Below are 12,239 nucleotides of genomic sequence, written 5' to 3' on the forward strand. Positions count from 1 at the left end.
CTCGTTTTGACAGATTGCACTCGGACTGAAACTGCTGTCGTCTGCATGAGCCCTAGGGCTCAGGGGCTTCACGCAAAGTTTTCATTGCACAGAAATCCCAATTTCAACCATGCATGACTGCAGTTGTCGCAGGCTTTATGAGTAACTTGCCCACATTTTCTCCCTGTATGTTCTGTAATTTGTCATCCTGTGATCAGCAGCAGACTGACTACTTGTCTGAAAGCAGAGTAACATTTAATGGCTTAAAAAAAAAAAAAAAAAAATTGAACAGTGACAGAAAGCACAAAAAAATTATTTTTTATTTTCTACAAAAATACATCTAAAGAGACATTTAAATCATTGAGGACATTGTGCATACAAATAAAAAAAGACAATTTTTAATACCACAAACAATAGGAAGTTACAAATCTTTATCTGCAATATAAAAATGTACAGTTTAAATATAGGAAAAATTTAGAACAATGAAGATCGGACACACGACATCGAAACACTATAAAAACATTGTACTGCTGGATTGTAAAACAGTATGTGATTAAATGAAAAGTAATATCATAAAATACTTCAAGCCTCATAAAAGATCAAAATTTCACTCGCACATGTGTCAATATAATAAAAATAATACCCAGGAGTCGCCCCCCCAGGAGCCGATTACAGTAATGCTCTTGTGCCATCTTCAATAGTAAAAGGTCTGCTATCCATTATACTTTCACCTACGGTCCAGAGATGAGCAAATAGAGGAGGGTCACCCAGTTCTAATCAGGGCTGTAGAGTCGGAGCCCATTTTGGTGGAGTCGGTGTCATGGAAATTGAGGAGTCGGAGGTTTGGCTTACCGACTCCACAGCCCTGGTTCTAATCTCTGGTCCGGCCCAGGAGATCCCGGCTGCAAGAGAGGACAAGACGTTGAAACTTGTTGACGGTGAAACGATCTGCTCATCTTTACCGTAGTCGCATGAATGCAGAGGAAGCTTCGTCCACTTAAGTTACATTTATTATTTTATTACCCACAATGTAGATTTACTACGTGGAACCAGGGTGCTGGTATGTTCTCATTTCATAAGTCAGGGGTGCACGACCTTTTTTTGGTCCAAGGGTCAGATTGTCATAATGAAAAGGTGTATAACCTTCCGTGACATTTGCGATATATCAAAAGAATATATCATAAATGTTTGATAGAATTTCCACCTACTTACAGGACTCTTCCCTCCACCAATCAGCTCTAATTGGACATTCACACAGGTTTCTTTAATTTTTTTTTTTACAAAGATATAGAAAGAGATTTTGCACCAAATTTTACATCAACTACTCTTTGAATGAGATTGCTTCTATGGTGGTGTTTTTTCCCCCACGCTATTTTGAGCATTTACCATTAAATTAGGAAATTATTTTTTCCATATATTTTGTAGTAAAATCCACTTTTAAATCCTTGTAAAAAAACAAAAAAAACCAAACCTTGCATATATCTTATATCTCCCATAAACTACAATGGAGAGAGTCACAGATCAGGAAGTTCACCTGTCTAATTCACATACTACTTTATGAAGTGCCAAATGGCCTAAGAGACGCCATTCTCCTGATGTAGGAGACATCCCGAGGGGTCTACACCAGGCACCATTAGTACTTCCCAGTCTCGGATAAGGCGTGATCTGAGCATTGTCAGGTGCCAAAATTGTCTTCAGCGGTTTCAAAAAATATGTTCAAGTTCCCGTGGCTGCTCGACAGCTGCAACACAGAGGGATTACCTGTTTTGTTAGGTAATCCCTGCGTGTCTAACAGCCACAAGACATGCAGTTAACGGGACTCGAACCTATTTTTTGAGCACGCTGAAGACACTCTGTTAGCACCCGAGCATGCTCAGATAACACCTTATCCCAGCACAACCTACTAATCACCCTGGTAAGAAAGGGCCCGCCCAATAAAATGGATTTGTAACATAGGTCTATATCCAAAATGTGACTGACAGCCTAGAAATAAGAAAATGTACAACAAATAGAAAAATTGGTCGACATAAGAATATATTACAAAAAATACTGGTTGTGCAGTAGATGGTAGAAGAAATACAAGGAACTAGGTTGCAATCTTAGATGGAGCGGGCGTATAAAAAGTAATAAAAATACAATAAATATTTACTCTGTAAACATAAAAAGTCAAGTATTGGGATTTCTAAATCATGCCCATCTGAGTACTTTTCTAAAATCTTTCCTTTACATTCAGCCACTTTAAAAGGAAACTTCCATTCAAAAAGAATAATTCAATATATAAATAAACTTGTTGGCAGCACTCAGCCGGAAGATATGCCCAAATCTCAATACATTACAGTGATGAAGCCAAGATTGAATGTAAGATATTTTCATTACAGCCGACAATAGAAGTTAAATCGCAAAATACAGAATAAGAACAAGAATAGCATTAAAAAAATGTATAACAATTCATGTTGGAAGTAACAGGACCATTATTATATGCCAAGTAGAAGGAAACACACAAAACTATGTATATTACTGTTTGCAATAACCTGGCCGAACATGGAGAGATCAAGAGAAACCGGCTTTTTAAACCGTTCTGCAATTCTGTGATATTAATCAATCATTTTCAAATGCTCAATAACCACAGGATTTTAAACTAACCCATTTAAAATAAAAGGAATGTCAGTAAGATTTGATGTAGGGGCAGAAAGCCCGATTCCAGCAATGTGTCAATAACTGGGCTGTTTGGATAGAATCCCTGTTTTCTCTGCTGTAAATGTAGCAGTGGTCGGAATGTTGAGCTCTGTATAACCCCGCCCACACCACCGATTGGCAGCTTACCTTGTACATTGGAAGTTAGCAGCCAATCAGTGGTGGGGGCGGGGTTACACAATAGCTGGACTGGTTTCCACATAACGCCTAGTCCTCTACTGAATCTCTTGCTGATAAAACGCTGGTTGTATACAAACTACAGCACACAGCCTAGTAAGTGACATCTCTGGAATCAGAATTTTTTTTCTATATATTATGCTGCTCTCAGATTAAATAGCAAAAACTTGACAATTGATCCTCTTTAAAATAGAAAGGAGAAAATGAAATATTGAGGTTAGTACTCTATGGGACACATTTTACCTGCATAGACACAATGTAAAATGATCTAAGTGCATGAGTGAAACAAAATGGTTACTACAGAAGAGTTGTCGAATGATCCTTGGCAGCAGGACTAGACGAATCAGGGTTTTTCAGATTGTCCTTTCCTTTAGAGCTCTGTTCCTCCGTACTGTTCCTAATGCCATAACTGAAGTAGATAATGAAACCTAAAGCACAAAACAGGATAATTACTAAAAAGATTATTTGCAGGAGATTTTCGGCACCTTAAACCATAGTGCTGGCAGGAAAAACACTGAAAAATGTGTGTGACGACACTTTTTCCCAACATTCATTCGAATGTTTGAAAAACACTGCAACAATGAAGAAAGAATTGACAGGTTGCAGGTTGAAAAAAAAAAAAAGCATCAATAAATCAAATCTGCGAGAACAAAATAAGCAGCGTGTGCATGAGATTTCAGAAATGTCACTTACTTTGCTGCTACTTTAAAAATGCAGTGGTTATTACCACAGTGTGAACAAGACAAGTCCATAGAACTTTATGAATAAACTAAACTATGAATGTGATAGAAACGATGATCATGATAGAAGTCAGGGATGATTAAAACAAAAAATTGTGAATCTTCATGGATAGAGCTCCTGGATTCCATAAATCAAACGTGAGATGAGTAAATGTGCCTTCACACAACTCGTTTCTAGACTGGAGGTGGACCAGGCTGTCTGTATAGTGCATGGTTATACTAGGTCATTCAGAGCCAAAAGGCACTCTTCTCTTACAGGTCCCCCATACATATTAGGCAGCCGTGGGCCAATTACTCTGCTGAACGGCCATCACTTCCAGCTCACACCAGGAAAGCTTGGTTCCACTGGCGTACTTCCAGGGAGAAGGAAAGGAACAGCTTTTAACAGGCCCGATTCCGCTCACTCCCGACAATCCGTCAGCAGAGAATCGGAAGGCCTCACACACAGCCTGTCTGCAGATCCTCCGATGGGGCCTTTACATCTGCGCTCACTTCTGGCTAATCGATGTGGGGGTCTGAACATGGGACTCCAATCTATTTACTCAGAATCCCATTATGAGTTTTCTAAGCGAAGCAACCCCTTTAAATTTGTTAATAAAGTTAAATACACAGAACAATCCCTTTAAAATAATGCAAGTGATGAGAGATCTACAGAATTTGTTAGTGCTATGAAAGAAATAAACTTTACCTAAAGCCATCCAAATAGCAAATCGAATCCAAGTCCCAGCGGTAAATTGGACCATGAAATAAAGGTTGACAAACACGCTGAAGAGAGGCAACAGCGGGAGCGCGGGCACCTATAGCACAAAAACACCACATCATGTATTCAAGGGGATTTTCCTTATCTCAATAACTACATTGGGGCATTATGAAAACTTTTTCTTCCATGTAGTAATCAGGCGATAACTTACTTTAAATGACAGATGGGTTTTACACTCTGGTTGTTTCCAAATCACAAAGGTAACAGCAGCGGACCCCACAGACAGGAGGGTGAAGACCGTGATCCAGATGGGGCTCCCGGCAAGAAGGTCATCGAGCTTCTGACCCAGTATCACTGACATGGCAATGAATAAGACGGCTGGAAAACAAGACGAGAGAGTAATGAAGGGGACATAAGTGAGCCGCTCTGATGATCACTAATGAATATTGCCGACACGACTTACAAATCACTGAGACACAGCCATAAACTACGCGTCCTGACGTTTTGGTGGGGACATCACTTCCGGGAGACACAAGATGCCGGATGTTGAAGGAATCACACCGAGTAAAGGTGACCTGAACATCTGTGTGCGTCTTCTCACTGTCTGCCTTAGTCAGCTTCTCCATTTCAGTGGTCTTCAGGGGGCGGTTCAGCATCTCTGGTTGGTATCTACAAGCCCACAGATAACTATTTATTGGGGTTTTGTTTTTCAACCAACACATTTAGCAAAAGCCTCAAGAAGTTGAAATGACCTCCTCTGGATTAATGCTGTAGGACAGTGTTTCTCAACTCCAGTCCTCAAGACCCACCAACAGGTCATGTTTTTAGGATTTCCTTAGTATTGCATAGGTGATGGAATTAATTCTTGAGCAGGTAATGAAATTATCACCTGTGCAATACTAAGGAAATCCTAAAAACATGACCTGTTGGTGGGTCTTGAGGACTGGAGTTGAGAAACACTGCTGTAGGACAACTTTACATATGGATAGATTATAGAGGTGTTACTATACGACTTACCTAAGAATAACGACGCAGGCAGCCACCAGGGAGTAAGCAAGTAAGGTACCGATGGACATCAGCTCCACAAGGACCTCCAGATCAAAAAGGAAGGCCATGATTGCTGCAAGCAATTACCAACACCACATTAATTACACCAAACAAGAGCACAAAAAAGCATACAAGAATAAATGTACTCAACACACCTACTGACAGCAAATACAAAAACACCAAAAACTGTACACCATTCAGATCGTTTGCATTGCAACTATTTTTACATAACAATTATCAGCATAAAAAAAGCTATTTGTTATTGCAAATTTCAGTAACTACTGATGTTTAGAAACAGATGGCAAAAAAGGAAAAAAACAGCACCAGGTAATTTCCATAAAAATTCAAGTTTTGTCTTTTATTTAATTCATTGTTTGTAAAAAATTAAAAACATACATATCAGCGTCTCAAGGTGCAAACATCCCCCGCACACCTGACGCGTTTTGGACTTTATGTCCTTACTCATAGGCATCTGAGATGGACCAGCGTAAAAAAAAAAAAAAAATCACGGACATGTCAACAACCACATAAATAATAATAATAGACTATAATTATTATTATTATTTATATAGCACCATTAATTCCATGGTGCTGTACATGTGAAAAGGGGTTACATACAGGGATATAGATATCGTTACCAGTTAACAAATTTACAATGACAGACTGGTACAGAGGGGAGAGGACCCTGTCCTTGAGGACTTACAATCTTACAATATATGCATGTTCTGTCTGTAAAGAACACAGAACACATAGAAGAAAAACATATTGGGATACGGCACTAGATAGATACAGAGTCTATCTGGAACAACCAGGTGCCTTTTCTTTGCACGGAATCATCCCTGTTTATTCATACCTACTCTGCAGCAGCGTCAGGAACATTAAATGTATCGCAAAATGACTCAGTGTGTAAAATGACATTTAGGCACAATGCGAGCTGAACCCATACAAGCTGCACCGTTAAAAATAAAACCAAAGAAATGAGCCAGACTATAAGCTGGTATACATGCAATGTGTAAGAGCACGTTCATACTGTGGCCATTTCACAGATAAAACCCCCCCAAAAAAAAACAAAATTGAGCACATACCCTACAGCAAGTAAATAGTAATAGTGCATGTAAATAACACCGGGTACTTAGCAAAACACCTGCTGACCGATTCCCTTCCAACTACCTCATCCAAGAGCAGCCTGATGTATGGAAAAGAGAAGCTAAATCCAACGAGGTATCACACAGATTACTTTGACACAGTCAGAGCTTTTAGATTTAGAATGAAGCAGAGCTGAGGAAGCTAACCCCGCCCACTTCAGGGTCTGTATGTACAATGTTCATAGGCAGTGAGCTGCTTATCACAGGAGGGCGTTGTCGAACTAGTCTGGCAATGTTAATCTCTTACTGATAAAGTGTGTGCTGTTGTTTTCCCAACTGTGAAAGATTTAACAAGCGACAAATCCCCAAATTCTGTGTCTCAGACTATCTCATGCTGTCTTCAGATTACATAGCAAAAACCTGCTGACATTACCTTTAATGCTATTTTGATCAAAAAATGCCATCCAACCACGACAAGGTGTATCCATAGCCTGTCCTAACTTAAAAATAAAACAAATCAGAACACGGCCATAAAGTGGATGCACCACAGATTGGCGGCTTTAAAAGACCAATGAGCACCATGTTTTCTTAGAATATACACAATAGAGGGTTATGGAGGCATATTCTCACCTGACACAATACCAGACACAATGGTTGCAATCAGTGGAGTCTTTGTCTTCTTATTGACACTAGCTAGGAACCTAAAGAGAAGTCCATCTTCAGCCATCGCATAGATAACACGTGGCATCGGAAACATGGATCCCAATAAACTGTAAAAACAATGAAATCAAAACATACTTAATACAGCAAGCACATTTCTACCTCATAACAGATAATTTCCAATGTATTCATAACAGTTTCCATACAACTGGTTTATACATCTAATATGGATACTGACATTTTTCTTAAAATAAAAAAAATAATTTAGATATTATTTATTATTATAGCGCCATTTATTCCATGGCGCTTTACATGTGAGGAGGGGTATACATAATAAAAACAAGTACAATAATCTTGAACAATACAAGTCACGACTGGTACAGTAGGAGAGAGGATCCTGCCCGGGAGGGCTCACAATCTACAAGGGATGGGTGAGAATACAGTAGGTGAGGATAGAGCTGGTCATGCAGCGGTTTGGTCAATCGGTGGTCACTGCAGGTTGTAGGCTTGTCGGAAGAGGTGGGTCTTCAGGCTCTTTTTGAAGGTTTCGATGGTAGGTGAGAGTCTGATGTGTTGTAGTAGAGGGTTCCAGAGTAGGGGTGATGCGCGAGAGAAATCTTGTATGTGATTGTGGGAAGAGGAGGTAAGAGGGGAGTAGAGAAGGAGATCTTGTGAACATCGGAGGTTGCGTGCAGGAAAGTACCGGGAGACGAGGTCACAGATGTATGGAGGAGACAGGTTGTGGATGGCTTTGTATGTCATTGTTAGGCTTTTGTACTGGAGTCTCTGGGTAATAGGGAACCAGTGCAGGGATTGACAGAGGGGAGAGGCCAGGGAATAGCGGGGGGGACAGGTGGATTAGTCGGGCAGCAGAGTTTAGAATAGATTGGAGGGGTGCGAGAGTGTTAGAGGGGAGGCCACAGAGCAGGAGGTTACAGTAGTCGAGGCGGGTGATGATACAGTGAGATTCCAATAAGTACTGGGGTTTTTCCCCCACTCACATTTTAATCATTGAAGAGTCTCTCTAGAGGACTGAACAATTTTTTTCCCCCTGCTGTTAAGCTTAACAGCACTTAAATATGTTAAAAAGGACTGGTCACCAGTTTGGACATGTTAAACTGGCCACATCATCTCCATTGCCGAGACATTAATTATAAGGATTATGGTATAATTTATAAGCCTAACGGGATGTTACCAGAGATTTGTCTCTGGGGTATGAGGTATTTTTCCCCTTCTTTACATTGCCCAATCATAAGCAGGAGTAATGAAAGGGAAAGAAGAATATGCCTGAGAAAACATGTGTGACTTGAGTGTGATTGCAAATGCTTTCACCTTTCATCTCATGGCAGTCAGTGAAGGGAGGGGGATACAGCTGAGCTGACCATATGGTGATAAAAGCGCTGCAGAGCGGTTTATAATCACACCGTTCGGCTCTAAAGCCCCTCCTACCACACTGACTGCTGGGAGATGAAAGCTGGAGGTGTTTGTAATCATACTCAGCTTTGCTGTACTTTACACAGGTGTAGACATTATAAACCATATCATTTTATGCCATGTTCTTCTGACCTTCTAAGGGAGTGTTATATCTTTCCCAACATCATGCCGCCTGCATATGATTGGTCAACGTCGTGCAAGGTACAAAGTACACGCCATCAGAGAACCCGCTCTGCTAAAGCCAAGGCTGAAATCGCATAAGGTTTTCTGGAGCAAAAATTAGAAGTGGCTCCAATAAGGAAAAAAAAAAAAAAAAAAAAGGAAAAACAAATCCACAGACACTCATTCACTCATGTGTTTAGCTCTAAAAATGGCTTCTGAAGTGCCATGCAATTCCAGTCTTCAATGTGTATTCTACAGACTTGCAAGTATGGGAAATCTGTAGGATGTGTTCTGGCAGTCATGGCTTTTTGCCCTGATGAAGCTTTGTTTCAGGGAGGGGGGCAAAGGCTGCGGCAGTGACCGTAGTTTCTGATGACGTCTCGTTTGAGCATCCCGGCATGTACTGTGATTCTCAACTGAAGCGTCATCGCACAGTAAGTAAGGAAAAAAAAAATACAATAGCAGATAGATAGTGTAGTTAGGGAACGATAGGGAATTTTTAACCCTTTCACGACATGCGCCGTACTATTACTGCGCGTGTCGTGTCTCCCCCTTTGATGTGGGCTCCGGCGGTGAGCCCACATCAAAGTCGCGACATGTCAGCTGTTTTGTACAGCTGACATGTGCGCACGCAATAGCGGCAGGTGGAATCGCGATTCACCTGCCGCTATTAACCTGTTAAATGCCACTGTCAAACGCTGACAGCGGCATTTAACTACCGCTTCCGGCTGCGCGGCCGGAAATGAGGGCATTGCTGACCCCCGTCACATGATCGGGGGTCGGCGATGTGTCAGGACAGTAACCATAGAGGTCCTTGAGACCTCTATGGTTACTGATGCCGGCCTGCTGTGAGCGCCCCCCTCTGGTCGGCGCTCATAGCAAGCCTGCATTTCAGCTACATAGCAGCGATCTCATGATCGCTGCTATGTAGCTGAGCCGATCGAGTTGTGCCAGCTTCTAGCCTCCCATGGAGGCTATTGAAGCATGGCACAAGTAAAAAAAAATGTTTTTAAAAATATGAAAAAAACATAAAAGTTTAAAACATCCCCCTTTCGCCCCATCCTAAATAAAATTATAAAAAAAAAAAAAATCAAACCTACACATTTGGTATCGCCGCGTTAGGAATCGCCCGATCTATCAATTAAAAAAAAAGCATTAACCTGATCGCCAAACAGCGTAGCGAGAAAAAAATTCGAAACGCCTGAATTATGTTTTTTTGGTCGCCGTGACATTGCATTAAAATGCAGTAACGGGCGATCAAAAGAACATATCTGCACAAAAGTGGTAGTATTAAAAAGTCAGCTCGGCACGCAAAAAATAAACCCTCACCCGACCCCAGATCACGAAAAATGGAGACGCTACGGGTATTGGAAAAAGGCCCTTTTTTTTTTTTTTAAAGCAAAGTTTTGAATTTTTTTTCACCACTTAGATAAAAAATAACCTAGACATGTTAGGTGTTTATGAACTCGTAATGACCTAGAGAATCACAATGACAGGTTATTTTTAGCATTTAGTGAAGCTAGAAAAAAAAAGCCAAACAAAAAAACAAGTGTGGGATTGCAATTTCACCGCACTTGGAATTTTTTTCCCGTTTGCTAGTACAAGACATGGTAAAACCAATGGTGTCGTTCAAAAGTACAACTCGTCCCGCAAAAAAATAAGCCCTCACATGACCATATTGACGGAAAAATAAAAAAGTTATGGCTCTGGGAAGGAGGGAAGTGAAAAACGAAAACGCAAAATTAATTTTTATTATGTGACTAAATAGATTTAGATAGATTTAGATGAAAATTTCTTTAGCCTTCGGACTACCCCTCTAAAGGGTTCTTTTAACGGTTTCAGAAAACCCCTGTCCCCAAGTGTCTGTGCATGACTCATTGTCCCGGAGTCCATCGCTGAGTCTCCGCCGCTACTCCCGGGGTGTTATTGTCTGCAGCGCTTTAGCCAATCAGAGACTTCACCAATTATGTGACGTCAGCACTGCAGCCAATAGGAGACGCCAAAAGCAGCGGCGGAGACTCCGTGCTGGAGGCAGGGAGTCGGTGTAAAGCTCAGCTTGTTTTGCTTTATGTTTTAAATAAACTGTATGTACCTAGGGACAGTGTTTTTTACATTTTCTTCGTAGTAGACAAAGCTGTGTTTTGTTTTCTTTTTGTGCAGGTGCAAGCTGTAGTTTTCACGGCTGCCATTTTTGGCAACAGAAAGCTTTATATTTAATTCCTTAGGGATGGAAATAAAATATATCTGGAATTACCAACATCACCCAGATTATGCACATGTAAGTCCTAATGGGATAATTTGCCACATCAAGTACATGTGCACCATTTAGCGTTTAAGGGCGTGAAATCTATAGGACACAAGTATGCAACCAAAAGACTGAAATTTTAGAATTTTTTTTTTTTTTCACCTTAAAAAAAAAAAAAACACTTTACCTTGTTGAGAGGGCACATAGAGACCCCACAGATACGACGTAACGAGCAGGCTCCCATTGTACGTGCCCAAACGCTCCCGGGATGGGACTTCCTTCATTCAGTAAGTAGTATGGCATCATGAGTGTCAGTGCGGCAGATACTCCGAAGTATGCCACAAAGCAGATTAGGAGTGAAACAATGATACCGATTGGGATAGAACGCTTGGGGTTTTTCGCTTCTTCACCTGGAATGAAACAACATTTTACAACAAGGCTATATTGCAATACGGTGATGAATAATAAACAGTGCTCGTGTCCTAATAGAGTATTGTCAGCGTGCTCGACAAAAAAAATGGCTGCATGTCTTGCGGCTGGTCAACAGCTGCAACACATGTAGGAATTGCCCATTTGTCAGACAATCCCTGCATGGGTTACGGCTGTTGAACAGCCACAGCAAGTCAGGCATTTGTGTTTTTTCCGAGCACACAGAAAATACTCAGTTAGGACACGAGCATGCTCGGATAACTCCTCGCTCATCACCTTTCCACTAGTAAATGCCTGCAGTCTCTTTACATTCTGGAGCCTTTCCTGATCCTCCTGATGATGTCTGAATGCATTCACAATGTGACAGTACCTCTGCCCTTGTCAGTCGATAGCATATGGACACAATGTGACATTGTCAAGGCAGTGTCAGCTAGTGTAGTGACATACTCAATTTATTCATACGTTTCAGGGAAGAATACAAGAGGAAAGGCACATCTAAAGAAACATTCAGAAATATTTCTTGGGAAATGCAACTTTCCATTTGCCAGAAAGCGGCCAGGTACATTATAAAGAATAACATTCATGTTGTCCTTTTTCTAGCAGGTAAATACGTTGTTTAAAATCCATTTCCATCAGGTATTAGCAAATCCATGTATTTTTTCTCTAAAACAAAATGCAAATTTTTAGGAGTCCTACAAAATGTACAAAACTAGGTAATGATTTTCATTACCCAACTAGATTTCCAAACCATGCATATGACAGAGCTTTTGATCCAAAAGGAAGTAAAAGGCTTTCCCTTTCTAATAAGGCTATGTTCACACGTTGCGTTTTTCCCCCTGGACGCAAAACCAACTCTCGTCAATAAAGATGCTGCTTTCAAAAAGCAG

At 40.8% G+C, this 12,239-nt stretch overlaps 1 protein-coding gene across 1 annotated transcript in view; it reads right to left on the bottom strand.

Annotated features, from left to right (window-relative positions):
• Positions 1-280: 280 nt before the first annotated feature.
• SLC7A3 (solute carrier family 7 member 3) overlaps positions 281-12,239 on the bottom strand; it is a 36,701-nt gene continuing 24,742 nt past the window's right edge. Inside the window, exons 6-12 of the mRNA XM_077284981.1 lie at positions 11,111-11,333; positions 7,053-7,192; positions 5,308-5,410; positions 4,754-4,959; positions 4,502-4,668; positions 4,279-4,387; positions 281-3,278 (exon numbers count right to left, since the gene is read on the bottom strand). Coding sequence (XP_077141096.1) covers positions 3,148-3,278; positions 4,279-4,387; positions 4,502-4,668; positions 4,754-4,959; positions 5,308-5,410; positions 7,053-7,192; positions 11,111-11,333 — 1,079 coding nt within the window. The 3' untranslated portion in view covers positions 281-3,147. The remainder of the gene's footprint in view (positions 3,279-4,278; positions 4,388-4,501; positions 4,669-4,753; positions 4,960-5,307; positions 5,411-7,052; positions 7,193-11,110; positions 11,334-12,239) is intronic.

This window comes from Ranitomeya variabilis, chromosome 2 (genome assembly GCF_051348905.1).
Source record: "Ranitomeya variabilis isolate aRanVar5 chromosome 2, aRanVar5.hap1, whole genome shotgun sequence".
NCBI classification, from domain to species: Eukaryota; Metazoa; Chordata; class Amphibia; order Anura; family Dendrobatidae; genus Ranitomeya; species Ranitomeya variabilis.